Source organism: Trachemys scripta, chromosome 13 (assembly GCF_013100865.1).
Source record: "Trachemys scripta elegans isolate TJP31775 chromosome 13, CAS_Tse_1.0, whole genome shotgun sequence".
Classification (NCBI taxonomy): domain Eukaryota; kingdom Metazoa; phylum Chordata; order Testudines; family Emydidae; genus Trachemys; species Trachemys scripta.
The window spans coordinates 30,709,265-30,725,370 of NC_048310.1; the positions used below are offsets into that span (position 1 = coordinate 30,709,265).

Consider the following 16,106-nt stretch of genomic DNA (forward strand, 5'->3'; position numbering starts at 1 on the left):
TTGAACAAATATCATCTGAAACATACGGCATACTTTTTTTCATTCACTTATTGAGCAGCATATACCCATATACAGTAGTAAAAGATCTGACTTTAGGGAGAATCTGAGATGCTTTTCAAATCGACACCCATATTCAAGTTTTGTTGTTTTTCTCTAAATAAACATCCACCATTTTCATATGTAAGAGACTGGTCATGCTATGCTGGATTTAAAAAAAACACACAACTTTTCAGCATATTATGAAGGCACCATTTGCAGCTCCATGTTTGAGGTTGAATTAAGTAGCAGTGATTCTACCACTTAGTTTATATATAATACAGTGTCTCCACCCCAAAATTTCAACACTTTTTGAATATACAATAATTTTCTGAGAATTTATAAATAAATCCATTAATTTGAGTTAAAATGTATTTTAAAATACGTCCTTTAAGAACTGTAGCAACTGCCCTCAAAGCTCTTTTGTCTCTAATGATATCAGTAACACATTTTCAAACTTTCCTTCTAGCTAAAACTAAAATGTGTGTAGACTGCATTTGAAGGAATAGTTTTTGGATTAACAGTAACTTTTTGCCATATTCTTCATAACTGAAAGTTTATTGTTCAGCAGAGGCTGACAAATGATCTGCTGCAGAGAATTCTATGAAGAAGTGCCCTCTTAAAATTGCTGCCATGTCTGATTGTTCTCAGTTGGACTGAGGCCAAGCTGCAGTCAGCAGAAAAGATAGTGGCCCTCTCTGCTATTAGGGGCCACTATCTTCCCTGTTTTGGGAAGCTTAGCTTTACTCACATTGAGAGTAATAAAAGATGTGTCCTCTTTCCAAATGGCCATTTTTTGTGTAATTATCTGAAGTAGGACATCATATGTCTGTCTCTGCGGACTGAAACTGAGTTATGAAGAATGTCAGACACTTACCATTAATCCTAAATTTTGCTGTCAAAAACCTACCTGTTGCACCAGATGTTGTCAGCAGAGAAATTAGGGAGGAAGGGAAAAACTAGGGCTTCTGAGTACAGGGGGATGTGGGGAGTGTAGGATGGAGCAGTGATTTTGGGTGTGATGTGCAGGAGGGAGGGAGAAACTGGGGGTACGCTTTGTGCTGCAGGGAGTTGTAAATCCATTTCAACTAGCCAGTATACTCTGACTGCTTTGTGCTGCTCCGTAGAAGCATAAAGCAGCCAAGGCATCCTGTTCCTAAAAGTTACCTTCCCCCCCCTTTAATTAATTAATTAATTAATTTTAAAGCATTAAGGTTGATTCTTCATATTACAGGAAATATCATATGTAAACATTCTCTTTTGGGGTTTGAATTCAGTGTTCATGTCTGAAATTTTTAATTAAAAAGTAAATTCCCAAGCACAAATTGTATATCCTCAACCTTAACTTAATCTTAGTATATGTGATATAAGGATGATGTAATATTCCATAATAAGCATTATAAATGCAGAAAAATTCGTGTTAATGTATATCTGGACTTTTTAAATTTAATCTTAAAGTATGGAAATGCACAGATGGGATAACCAAGTAACCTAACTTTGCCCTGTAGTCATGCCATGAAGGGGGAAAAATCAGTTGAATCTGTCTGACTACAGATGATAAAATGCTTTAGTCATAATGTATGGTTATTGCATGGTGTTGTGGCAGGGCAGAGTTTACCTAACAGTGGGGTAACCTAATTGCATTTCTGTACCTTAACGCATCAACATGTTAACAAATCTTAGCATAAGATTTCATTTTAACTCTGAATTTCCATGGTGTAGAATATGTTTCAGGGACAATTATACCATCCTGGTTTGTTTTTTGTAACTGTAAAATACCTATATATACACTCAACCTTAAGTCCATGTTAGCATAATTTTTATCTGGAAACAAAGAGCAATAACTTTTACATTATCATTCTAGTTCTTCAAATGAAGAGAACCTTAACTAAGATGAAAATAACACAAAAAATAAGAATGTGAATGTCTCTGATCCTGGAGAGAGAGTGTCTGGATTTAGTTCTATTATGCAAGAGAAAACCACAAAAGCTTTTAAAATATCAGTTTATTCCTGCACATAAAACTTAGGTTCATCTTTGCTATTGTCTACATCTCTGATATTGTGTACTTTGTGTCCAACCAATGACTAAGGCAGTGGTTCTCAACCGTCATTCATTTGCGGACCCCCTAAAAATTTCGAATGGAGGTGTGGACCTGTGTGGAAATCTTGGATATAGCCTCCAGACTCCCAGGGTCTATGGACCACAGGTTGAGAACCACTGGACTAAGGGATTTGATAATCAAGAACGTACATAGCACATGAAAATGTGTCATTTAACTTAGTGCAGAGGTATTCTTGTTGCATCTTACTTTCTTTGGCAAACCTCTGCCCAGTTAGAAGCAAGTCTCTTCTACTGTTTTGTAGGGCAATTCTTAAGTCTAAGAAAATGAAACTTTTTTTTCTTTTATTTCCCCCCCTGCCCCAAATTCCAACCCCCAAACTTCAGATCTTCCTTCCTGCCTATAGTTCCCAATGCTTTACATCAGATACTACTGCTATCATGCTTTCAGCCCAGTTTCCACTGCTGTCACATTTGCTCATCACAATGAAATGATTTTTTTCTATCTGCAGAAAGACTTTCTCTGAATTTAGAGCTAGAAGCACTTTTTTGTAAAAACTTTCAAGAGCTGAATGGATCAGGGTCAAATTTCTTTGCAATTAGAATAGAATGGGTCAAGAAGTTCCCGCCCCGCTAGATAGGTAAAGGTGCATATGTATTTTATGTATAATATATAAACTTTTCCTTAATTTGATCTTTTATAGTCTTAGAGAAATGAACGAACTCCCATCTTTTACAAGTATTTTGAATTTTGTTGCATCATGTCCGTAACCGTAACTTTTTTTTAACCCTCTTCGGCCTTCTGAATGGACACAAACCTTAAAGTGGATGATGATGTCTCAAATTTCCACATGAAAGCAGTCATTGATGACTGAGGTTTTATCACTTCTGGCAGGAAGTGGTTGTACTTTTCAACAATCTGTCCTCTCAGTGTGGAGCAGTGATTTATTTACAATAGGCAAAAGTGATGACGTGTTTGGATATTGAGCTGAATGTTTACTTGACATCTACTAGCTGAAGGACTGCGCCTACTAGTCAGGAAGAATAATAGCTCCTGTATCCCCAAAACCCACTGCCTCTGCAATTAAAGAAATCTAACTGTTCTGTAGTCTTTATAGTGTCCTGTATTTAATTGTGATGCTGTCCATCAACTTTCCATTTAATAAATTTTTACAAGCATAACTTGCTGTCTCTTGCCTTTTTACACTCTTTTCCTTCTTGGTTTCACTGTTTCTTTCATTTGTTTTTTTCCCACATGCGCCCCTGCCCTCCCGATTTTTCCTCTTTTTCTTTCCCCATATTTCACCACTATGTTTTCCTCTTCATTCTCCTATTTCTTGCCACCACGCTTTCCCCCAACAACCTCTCTAGCTTTTATGTCTATTTCTTTGCTAATTCATTCCATTAATCCTTAATCCCATCCTTTCTCACACACTTTCTTACAGAATTTACAAGACACTTAAATCAGAGGGCTACACACACCAACCAAAGAGTGATGTGGGCAATGCCAGGTAAAAAGCCAAGCTTCCGAAACTGCTGGGAAAATGGTAGTTACCGTTTTCCTACCAGGTTTTCAGCCATCCATATACCCCGCTTAGGATGTCTAGCTTTTCATAGCTTCTGACTAGTTGGGGTATGATACATTTAAATCCTAACCACTAACCCCTCTGACTGATGTGATGGAGAAAGTGTACACACACTCTCTCTCTTTGTTAGCCCTTCCTCCTCTGTGAGGTATGCGTGCGAAAAACACTTACTTTACCTTAGCTTCAGTCCAGTCTGGATCCTCCTGCTTCGTTTTGATATTTTCCACCTCTTATTGCTCGCAACAGACAAACTGTCCTCATCATTACGAGTTTTATTGCTGCTCAAATAGTTCTGAAAATCAGCAGTGAAAACTGACCTAAACTGCAGTGAAAATATGGCCAAGTGCTGGAGAGGAACTGTGGGCAGGCTCAGAGGAACAGCACTGCATTGCTTTATACCCTGTTTTTAATTGGAAAATTTTGTAGTGTTTTGTTTTTTCTTGACAACTAAGGGTTAACACACTCATTTGATTTTAAATGGAAGCCCAGGTTGTGCAGAAATTGATGGTATGGCATCGCCACCCCCACCTAAGACATTTTTCTGCGCACTTTATGACCTATTTGAAGGAGCCATGTTTTTTTTAATCTGAGGGTTTAATCTCTGATTTGAAGTAGGTCTCTTATGCATTATTAAAACCTGAATAGATTAAAGTTTAGGTGCTTTGTTGAATAACCAATGATTAAGACAAAAAAGTAAGGGTGGGAGGTGATTCCCGTCACAGAATTTACATATTACATTTTAGATGTGATGTCATGACTGAAGATGACAAATCATAGAATTATAGCATGTTTCAGCTGAGAAAAGACCAGGGTTATTGCAGATATTGGCTTGGTTATTCATTTTAGGCAAAGTGGAGTAATTATTGTGGAATAAAGTTTCTGAAACAAATGCGTAGAGTATCCACTCAAAATTATTCTGGAATGGCTGTGCTGGTCAGTTTCCCCGTGGAGCTAAGCCCTAAATACCAAGCTTGTGAGATTGCAAGAAATGAGAGAAATCAAATAAGAACAGGACACACATTGTTCATTGTATTTGTATTGTATTGCTTACACTGAAAAAAATTTCTGGAACTATTTTAGATTAATTTGAGTTAAAATGCCACTTTTTGATTTAAAAATGAAAAAAATTTGAGAGAAACTTGAAACGATGTATTTATCAAATGTACATTATACTAGCTAATAAGAGGTAATGACCTCTAAAAACTCTAACAAGAATGTATTCATCTTCTTGGCTGGTCACCACTTGTACCAGTGGCTTCATACAGGCAGTTCATTAATGTTTAAGTGTCCAAAACAAAAAAACCTCAACCATATAAAAGGACCTTGCCATCTGAAACTTGTGATAAGATTAGTTTTTTTTCCCTTCAAATTAACATTAATCTTGTGCAATAATGCACCATTATGGATAAGAATTAAAACCTATAAAGTCATGGAATTCAGTGGAATTTTATTTTGTCACAAAATTTTACGTCTGAATATGCACAAGGGTGGCAAATTAGATTTGATCTGGAAGCCTCACTGAATTCCAGTTGCCTTAAATCTGGAAGTTAAGTTTTCTTTCAAAACACTGAGTGATCATATGGTGCAGTAAACATGTAGTTTTGCCAAAATGGAAGAAAAAGTTAAAGTAAAGGAACTTAGATCTAAAAGAATAGGTACCAATTCATTCTAACTGTATCTTGCACATTCTGCCTGTTCAAGCTATTCCTGCAGTTTCAATCATTTGACATGCTGAAGGCTAGACTCCCTACTCTGTTTAAAATGGGGGTATGCTAGAAGGACATCTTCCATGGGGACTACTTGGCTATGAAACTTGCGTCCCACTTGATCTTGCAGAATCTCTATTTGTTAACCTGGGCATGCAGCCCTAAATATGAGGATTAGATTTCTAAACTCCTTCCTTTTACAATTTCCATGTAACTTATCTGTAACAGGTTGGCAGTGTTTCCTAACATACTACCTTGTTAGCAGGGAGGGAGACAGACAGCTAAAAAAGGCTAAGTAGTGCTAACACAGTGCTGCAGTTATATCACTAGCCACCTGTTTATGATAGAGAGCAGGAGAAGGTTGGCAAAACAGTTTGGTTTGCACAAACACCAAAACAAGTTAGGAAAATGTCTTAGTGTGAATGGTAGTGTTCCAAAGCAGAATATCATTAAACTTTCCAAACAAATTTGCATTTGTGCTAAATTGATCATGATACATTTCTGACAAAAGTCTAACATTTTTACATACTTTACATAAGCGTTCAAAAACAGTGGTTTAGAGTAGAAGTGTTCTCGTAACCATAACAATGATGCTATGCATGCCTCTTCCATGTTGTCTTACAAGGGCAACTTCTGGTGAAACAAATTTTTTTTTTCAGTTTGAGTCCTTTTCTTTTTCTATAATATGTAATATAAAGAGGAATTGTTATTAAACTGACAAGAATCTACGTATCCAGTTTTCTGAGCTTCATCTTTGTTTGAAATTTATTTTGCTTCACTGTCTCTTTTAAGCTGCTGGTATGTTTAGATACTACTTTAAACAAATTAGAATTGCTTAAATTAATTGCTATCTGGATTTGTGACAAGAAACTACTGGTTTTCTCCAAGAACTAACTTGCCTGGAAATATTTATCCTCTCTCTAGCGCAGAGATGCCAGATGATTTATCAATTGGGAAATCAAATTGTGGTTTTTCATCTTGTGTTGGAATCCCTGAAACTGGCATTCTCCGCCTCTTCCTTTTTTGTCTCGGTGGGCCTTCCAATTTTATGGAGTTCTGGTGACTTTTACAGAAGTTTGTAGTGGAAAAAGCTTCACTGCTTATAGTCCCCCTCATCTCTCTCCCCCCCCCTTTTTTTTTTAATGCTGAAAGACAGGAGGACTATGGTTCTAGGGCACAGAGGGTACCTCTGAAAGTGGAAGGTAGGTGGGTTTTTTTTTTTTTTGTATGTTTAGCACAAACCATGGCTAGCTTTATCAAACTACAGTTACACGCAGCTTTTTGTGGGCTCTACCATGGAGTCTTACGCAGTTTCTTCCTCGATGGCGCATAGTGTTTAAGCATTCAGGTAGACAAAATATTGGTATGGGTGGAGAACATCAGAACTGTCAACTACGTATGTGATCTGGGGGACAATTTGTGCCCAATTTGTGCCCACTCATCCAATTTATGAAAGATGGTTTGAGATCTGTGGAAGTACACAAGAACTATGTATGTGCAAGTAATACTACAATATTTTGTGTATTCACTCTAATCTGTGGTCTGACATTCATTTGTAAACAATGGACTTCACCTTTTTTCTTCACTCCCTCCCTTTGAAGGGGAATTTAATACTTGCCCTAGATAATAATTGAAAACCAGAGGGGGATACTTTCATTTAAAACATTTTCAATTATGCAGGCATTTAAAATTGATTATTTTTTTTAAACACTGGAGTCCTTGATGGACAGACAGCTAATAAAATATAGTAAACCTGTCCATTGATTTAATGGGTCCCCTCTGAACTAGACCTATTTACCACCAGCTACGGTACTTGTACGTCATACTTAATCTAACTTGATTGTTCTCCTGCTTTAGTTTCTTCCACCCCTCCTTGGTCAAAGGTGGATGATACAATTTGTGTTTTATGCTATATCCCTATGAATGTGGAAAGTGGGAAATCTGACTATTAGCAATGCTTTTTAAAAATACGCTGTTTATTACACATTTTGCTTATCACAAATGAAGAGAAACATCAATCTTCATAATTTTTCACTTCAAAATACTGAAGTGTGTGCTATATTTTTCTGTTAGCATAAGTGATGTTTCTGGCCAATGGGAGCTGTGAGGGCAGTGCTGGGGGCAGGGGCAGTGCACGGAGCTGCCTCATCCGCTCTCTCCCCTCTCCATTTCCCCCCCCCCGCCAGGGGTGTGCAGAGACATGCCAGCAGCAGCCGGCTGCTGCGCCACAGGACTTTGTGGCCCGGAGGTCGTGAGGGGGCAGAGGAATCCAGACAGAAATGTTAGACGGGCCGGATCCGGCTCACGGGCCATATTTTGCCCACCCCTGCTTTAAATAGTAAACAAAATACATATACAGTTTGGAATGGATGGGGGAGAAGCCTTTTATGACTCATTATCCATCACTTTGCATATTTGGTAACAGTTCCTGTTCAGACTTCTTTGATACCTACACACCATATAGGGCTCTTTCCAGAAGGAAAATATTTTCAACTTTCTAGGATGTCCCTAGGAAGACCACAAAACTTGCTGTGGAGAGGTCATATCCAGGAAGTCAGTCACTGGAGGAGAGAGCTTTGGGGGAGTATGGATAAGTTTTAGCAATGGTGGATTTCAAGAGTTAAAATTTTTTCTTCCATCTGAATGTTAGTGTTTGTTGTGTACGAGTTGGGAAAGACTGTTAGAAGACCAATGTATATTTTAAAGTGATTTGTTCGGTATTCTTGAAGACTAAGTTTTCTGATTATCTAGGAAGTCAAACTATCACATATAGCAGTAATAGAACATATTTTCATTCAAGCTTGCATATTGGATGTTGTATTGAACAGAAATATGAATATGTTGTATTTCAGGGACCTTGTGACTAGCTCAGTTTTGCCAATTAATTTCTAGCCAGTTCTGTTCTAAAGCTTGATGAGTTGCTCTTTTTCTTTGGCATATACATACTCTCTCCCCCAAGATTTTCTTTATGGGTTTGATCCTGCCAGTGGTGATTTCCCTGTGTATTTGTTGATTTCCGTGAGGATTTGACCTCATGAGAAGAAAGTTTTGATTCCAAATACAGTAAAAGTTATGCCTTTGTGGATTCTACTGTGTTTTTGGTTAAGTGGGTTTAAGTGAAATTAATCTAAACATAACTTAATGTTTCTTGTAACTTGTTCTGTTCAGCTGAAGAATAATTACCATTTACCCACCTCTTATTTATATACAAAGGAACAGATTTTCACAATTGCTTATACACAATTTGCATGTATAAGTGCAGTAATTGTGCATGTTATGCATGTGTTCACTTCTAAAATTTTTAGAAGTTGATTTGCAGTTTATTGCATTTTAAAACTATTGAAAAAATACATTACTTGATATTTCTTGGTTGCCATTGTGAAAGCACAAAATCCATCAGCAGTGTGTGACTTAACCATTTTATTAATATGTAATGGTAATTGACAGGTTAATTAGACTGAAAATCATAACAAAAATGTTGAATAATTAAGATTTTCATTGAAATGACCAAGCACTCATTCAGTTTAATGGAAAGAAATAGATTATCTGAGCTTCATCTTACTAAAGCTGTTTCACGATGATCTGTCTCTCTCAAGTGTTTGGACTATTTCCTTTCTCCTCTCAGATTTTACTTGATCTAGAATATACAGAATCATTACATGTAATATTACTTATTCTTCAACTGTATAAAATATAACATTGGAGAGGAAATAAATGAATAGTTACATATGTTTTATTTGTGGGACACAGACAAAAAATAAAGCAGCCCATTCATGACTAGAATTTGACAGTTTTCTGTTTTTGTTTTTTAAAAAGTCAAAATGAGTCTAATTGCTCACTTTTGTTTATATAAATATAGAGTAAAATTGACAAACTAATACCAAGAGGAGGAGGAAATGAAAACTAAATAAAACAAAACTCCAGAAAAGTAAGTTTAAAGTCATTGCTCTTATTCTTTCTTCCCTAGGATATTTGTACAGTTTAAGACATACATTTCTTCAGAAGCACTAATGGATGTTGACATGCATTGGATAAGGTGGTGACCACTGGAAGTAATCTGTTGCTGTTCACTGCAGAGAGGGTAAATTGACTCCATTTGGAGTTCAGAGACGAAGCAGTGTGGAGGTATCAAGATGACTGATCCTATGATGGATTTTTTTGATGATGCCAACCTTTTTAGCGAGACGTTGGAAGGTTTGTCGGATGATGCCTTTGTACAACCTGGACCCGTTTCACTTGTTGATGAATTGAACTTGGGTGCAGAATTTGAGCCTCTGCACATAGACTCACTGAACCATGTGCAAGATACTCAAACTCAACAAAAGATGAGCGAATTTGAGCAGTTAAATCAGTATGATTCACTGAAACTTCAAGTAAATCAGTCTTTCAGTAGCCCAGCTGACAGTGTTTTATCGCCACACTCTCAATTTAATTGCTCACCAATCCATCCACAAAACCAATCCAATGGAATGTTTCCTGATGTGGCTGATGGTAGTCCTATGTGGGGTCATCAAACTACCACAACTGTTCCAAATCAAAATGGGTCACCTTTTCACCAAGGACATTCTCAGTCTATGCAGCAAACTAAAAGTTTTGTAGCACACCATGACTTTGCCTTATTTCAGGCCAACGAACAACAGCATCAGTGTGCCTCACTACAGTCGCAACAAAGCAGAAACAACATTAATGCAGGGCAAGACGCTCTGAATCGGCCAAAAAACTTTATGGAGGTTAACGTATCTGCTCCACGCAGAGTCAGTGTTACCCATCCACCTCAAATTGCTAATCCATCAACTTCACAGCAGCCTCTCTCTGTTCAACAGTTTTCTCAAAATGCCAGTGCTTCAATACATTTTTGTGGGAATCAAGAAGGAAACTTTGATGGACAATCTCCAACTATGACTCCTTGCTCTGTTAATAATACACAGCAGTTTCCTTCTCCATATTCTTACTCTAATAACCACATTTCTCCTACCAGCCTTTTACAGTCTTCTACCGCTCTTTCTACTAGCCAACAAACACATCCTTTATCTGATTATACTGGAAGTGATGCCTTTACATCTCAAACAGGGACCAAGCAAGAAACCACCGAGCACCTCTTAAATCCTAACACACCTTTGAATTCAAATAGTTTCCAAATGTTGCATTCAGCACATCCTCAGGGTAGCTTCAGTAGTTCAAAACTCTCTCCTGTGAACATTAATTTTCCAGCCTCTGCGGGTTCTGCTTCTCAGATAAGCCATTTCGGTGATCCTATAGAAAGCAATGGTTTTTCATCTTTGGATGAGAACTTACTTCATCAAGTTGAGTCTCAAGCTGAACCATTTACAGGACTTGATCCAGAGGACCTCCTTCAGGAAGATCTCCTACCCCAATTTGATGATTCAGCATTTGTTCAGGACACTTCAAGCCACATATTAGAGCATGACCTAGAACACCATATTACCCCACAGCAAATAACACAGTCATCCGATATTGCTCGGACACAGTCTCAAAGTCAGATGCATCCCTGGCATTCTTCAGTTTCTAATCGGCATCTACAAGACAGAAATCGTATAGCTTTGCAAGGGCAGGTATGTAGCCCTTTTTTGGGAGGGTGTGGTGTAATTGTTCCAGTGAACTTAATCATGCTGGTAAGTATTAATTCTTTGTCCACAGGTAACTCTAAAATCTCTTATCTGTTGTTGGTCATTTTTTAGTAAAGAATAAGTAACTCTCTTCTATCCTTGAAAAGAAATTACAGCCTATATCTCTAAAAAAGTCAAACCCTAAATATAAACATTGGTTGTTACACTGAACACTTACAATTCATACTCTTGTCTAAATGGATAAATAATATCTCTAATTTAGCTTTCTTAAGTACTAAAATGGTTAATACAGAATTAGTTTTAGAAATAGTACTACAGTATTCGCCTGGAACTAAGAACCTTATGTGTAACTGCTGCAGTCTACATCTTATCTTTGCTGCAGTAAGAATTTGTCACTAATGTGTACTAGGTACAAATAGACTTTAAGAAGTTATATGTAGTTTAGTTTTAATAAAAAAGATTGAAGTATAGCTTTAAGAGTCTGAGGGATTATTTTTCGCTCAGTATAACACAGGTTTTTACTTTACTACCTGCAGTGTAACCAGAGTTGTATATATTCCCTACTAGGTAAGGAGCTGTCCGAAAGATATAATGCTTGTTGAATTTTAGGGGAATGGAAAAAAATGTGCTTCATTAAAAGCCTGAAGAACTAAGGAAAAAAACTCCTTGTTTTACCTAACCTTTCGATACCAGAGATGCTAAATCCTGTGTTATTGCCTTTTGTTGCTGATAGTCTCTGTGGAGGACACGAGAAGTGGATTAGCTTTCTTATCCCTTAATTGAATGAGTGGCTGTGTTGAGTCTCTTTTAAAGTGATCTTCATTTTCACCTGTTTGTCAGTTGTGTGCTTATGTTAAATAGGTGTTTGATTAAAATTACTGAGTAAAAATCACTTCCATCTTTGATTTTAGTCAGCTTCTTTGTTCTTGTGTTTTCATACATTTACTAGTTCTCAAGTTATCCGTTCCAGAAAACCAGGATAAGCAAGACCTGAATTCATGTAAATCAGTGCAATGCTGTCCTGTTAACCCAAGGTTTTAGAAAACTCCACTCTCTAGCTTGCAGCACCAAAGGTATGCACTCACCTCACCCCACTGAACTCAGTGGTGTGATCTTGAAAGACTGTGAGCCATTTAAACTCAGATTTGTAAGGTCAGAAGGGACCACTATGCTCTAGTCTGAACTCCTGCATAACACAGGCCTACACCACAACCAGTAACTTCTGCATCAAGCCCACAAGTTCTCTTTGAGCTACTGCATACCTTTTAGAAAGCTATTCAGTCTTAGTGATGGTGAATCATCACCTCACCATGTTAGTTGTTCCAAAAGTTAATTATCGTCACTGTTTTTTTGTGTGTGTTCTTATTTCTAGTTTGAATTTATCTAGGACTACGTTCAGCTTGCAACTGTTTGTTTAATCTCCTTATGCCTTTCTGTGTACTATCAGAAATCCCTTCTTCCTGTAGCTGCTCGTAGACTATGATAAAATCACCTCTGAACCTTCTCTTAGATATAAGTTAGAGAATTTTTTCACTTGACCAGAGCTCAGAGAGCCGGGTTGAGCTTTAGTCTCTCCATATAAGGCATGTTTTCCAGACCTTAAATCATTCTTGTAGCTCTCTTCTGAAACTTTGCAATTTAACATCTCTTTTTGAACATTTAACATCCTTTTTCATTCCAGTAATGGTTTCACTAATGCCATATATACAAGTGATACCACTTCCTTAATCCTACTTGATATTCCCCTACTTATACATTCAAGAATCCCATTTGCTCTTTTAGCTACAGCATTGCACTGGGAGCTTATGTTCAACTGGTTACCTACCATAGTCCCTTACCCCTCTTCTCAAGTCCTTTTAAGAATCTCTGTTTTTCCAGGATACAATTCTGTATCTTATCAGTGTGACCAACATTCTTTGGTTTTTAAATGTATGACCTTGCTTTTGGCTATATTAAAAGGTATGTTGCTCAAATGAGTTCACCTTACCAAGCAGTCCAGGTCAGTCTACGGAACTGACCTGTCCTTATCATTTACCACTTCATCAAGTTTTGGATCTTCTGCAGATTTTACCATAATATTTTATATTCAAGATGTTGACTAGTACAAGGCTGAGAACAGATCTCTGCAAGACGCTAGTAGAAACACCCACTTTGGATGATGATTCCCCATTTACAGTAACTTCTTTGTAATCTTTCAGTTAAGAAATTCTTAATCCATTGAATATGTGCTGCATTGATTTTGTGCATAATGTAATGTTATCAGAATGTCATGTAGCGTTAACACAGTTACCGTGATCAACCAAACTTGTGATCTCCTTTTAAAAAAAAAAAAAAGACACTCACTTTCCATAAAATCATGGTGATTGGCATTCAGAATACTACCATCCTTTAATTCTTTGCTGATTGTCAATGTAAGAATCGCCATACTGGGTCAGATCAATGGTCCATCTAGCCCGGTGTCCTGTCATCCAGGAATGGCCAATGCCAGGTGCTTTATACGGAATGAACAGAACAAGCAATCGTTGAGCAATTCATCCCCTGTTGTCCACTTCCAGCTTCTGACAGTGAGAGGCTAGGGACAACCAGAGCATGGGATTGCATCCCTGACCCTCTTCTATCCTCCATGAATTTACCTAATTTTTTTTTTTTTTTTTTTTTTTGAACCCCATTGTAGTTTTGGCTTCCACAATATCCCCTGGCAATGAGTTCCACAGGTTGATTGTGCGTTGCGTAAAGAAGTACTTTCTTATGTTCTTTGTAAACCTGCTGCCTATTAATTTCATTTGATGACCTCTGGTTCTTGTGTTATGTGAAGGAGTAAATAACACTACTTTATTCACTTTCTCCACATTCATGATTTTATAGACCTATATTCTATCCCCTCTCTTTTCCAAGCTGAAAAGTCTTTTTAATTTCTCCTCATATGGAAGCTGTTCCATACTCTGTCATTTTTGTTGCCCTTTTCTGTAGCTTTTCCAGTTCTAATGTATCTTTTTTTAGAAGGGGCGACCAGAACTGCATGCAGCATTGAAGCTGTGGACTTATTATGGATTGATACAGTGGCATCGTTATATTTTTTTCTTTTTATTCCTTTCCTAATGGTTCCTAACCTTCTGTTAGCTTTTTTTTTTTTTTTGATTGCCGTTGCACATTGAGCGGATATTTTCAGAGAACTATCCACAGTGACTCCAAGATCTTTCTTGAGTGGTAACAGTAGTGGGGATTATGTTTTCCAAAGTGCATAGAAAACATAATCCCCACTACTTTGCATTTATCAGCATTAAATTTCATGTGCTGTTTTGTTGCTATTCACCCAGTTTTGTGAGATCCCCTGGTAACTCTTTGAAGTCTGCTTTGGACTTAACCATCTTGAGTAATTTTGTATAGGCTTCCAATTTTGCCATCTTGCCCCCTTTTTCCAGATCATTTATGAATATGTGGAACAGCACTGGTGCCAGTACAGATTCCTAGGGGGCACCACTATTTAGCTCTCTCCAGCCACTATTTACCTTTGACCAGATCAGCCTTAGGCGTCTTCGTTTGAAAATTTTGGTTAACATTATTAGCCATAAGCAATCTTTTTTTCTATTTAAAAAGAGAGAAAATAAATTAAATGTTAAAAAACCCTACATTCCAGCACTGTTATGAAATTAAATCAGAAAAGTAAGGAAGTGAAAAATCCTATGCCAATTTTAACTTGTCTGGACATAAAAATACTATGTGTGTACAATGTAAGTAGTCAAGCAAATTAGCATGGCTTGATTTGGGAACATAGGAAAGTGCTATACTTGAACAGACCTGTGATCTGTTTAGTCAGATATTTCGTTTCCCAGTGATGGCCAGTACTTCAGAAGAAGAAGCAAGTCTCCATAACAGACAACTATGCAGTGACATGCCCATAAGGGAAGTTTGTTTTTTAACCTGAGGGGTTTAGTGACTGACGGGCATGAGGTTTGTTGAATAACACTTTCAGTTCCTTACTTTGTTGTGTTAAATGCATTATCTTAACATAGGTTTTTTTGCATTTTATTATTTAACATGGAAGGAGGAAAATATATTTACTTAAGGAATGCATATACATCTCTCTTGTAACTTACTCTTTGTGGGAGTTCCCATCATAAAACACTAATTTACTTCAAGATTATTAGCTTGATGCTTAAAATAAAACTACACGTTAAACTATGGGTTTCCATGTCTTTTATTTTGGTTACTGCTGTCTGTACTGCTTGGAAAGAGGGACTGTGCAAGAGCAGCCGTAAGGCTGAATGGTGATCCTTCTTCACTACTGGGGTATTTGAGAGGGAGCGGTGTTTCGACTGGTGCTGAGGGAGTTTTGTTACAGTAGTGTAGACTGTATTAACTAAGCAGTTCCACAGCATTTTACTTTGAAATCACAACAGTATCTGACAGGTCCATAGAGCTTGAAATAAGCAAGCTTTATGTGGATATAGTAAAGGAGAGCTGGAAAGTGAAGTCCATCCGCTGCCCTCATCCAGACACAAGGCTCTGACCCTGGGCCCTCTCCCCAGCCACTATTACAACTTGTAAATTAGAATAACCACTGCAGCAATTTGTGCAATTGTAGTGGGTTTTGGGGCCATTGAAATTCTTTAACTACGGATTCCTTGGCTTGTCCTCTAGTCTGTCCCCTTGTAGTCTCTCTCTGCCACCCTATTTGGGACCAACACAGAAACCCTCTTCACGGTATGCAGGAAGTACACAGATTCCTGTGCGTAGTAGGCCTGTGCTATCTCCCATGTAGCCCTAAAGTACAGATTGTCATTCAGATTGCCATATGCTGGCCCTCTTTAGCATGTGTGAATTTTACCCTATAAGGTTAGACACTTGTGGGGCTTCTCTGTACCACTAGGATTGAGAGGGATTTTGAAAATATTGATGTAGTACTTACCTATTTTAGGTATTTACAAGGCACCTACTGCTTTGATATCTAATCTGTTATTCTCATATTAGAGGAACTCAGTGAGCTGAAGCCTTCCAGTTACAGGGAATCTCTTTGGCAGGGGGAAAGGTGCTCTCAGTGACCTCTGAAAATACCCAAATCAATTAAAAGATGGAGCATGCAGTCTAACTCTTTACCTGATTGCCTGCAGTTGAGAGACAGAGACCATA

The 16,106-nt window shown here is 37.6% G+C and overlaps 1 protein-coding gene across 13 annotated transcripts in view; it reads left to right on the forward strand.

Moving 5' to 3' along the window:
* CHD9 (chromodomain helicase DNA binding protein 9) overlaps nucleotides 1-16,106 on the forward strand; it is a 183,503-nt gene that overhangs the window by 13,344 nt on the left and 154,053 nt on the right. For 10 of the 13 annotated variants that reach the window (XM_034788420.1, XM_034788421.1, XM_034788426.1 and 7 more), the window contains one exon: nucleotides 9,356-10,961. The exons of 2 other annotated variants lie outside the window; for them this stretch is intronic. In XM_034788420.1, coding sequence (XP_034644311.1) covers nucleotides 9,522-10,961 — 1,440 coding nt within the window. In that variant the 5' untranslated portion in view covers nucleotides 9,356-9,521. Of the gene's footprint in view, nucleotides 1-6,540; nucleotides 6,591-9,355; nucleotides 10,962-16,106 lie in introns of all 13 variants that reach the window. One more of the 13 variants, XM_034788416.1, reaches the window with a different exon arrangement.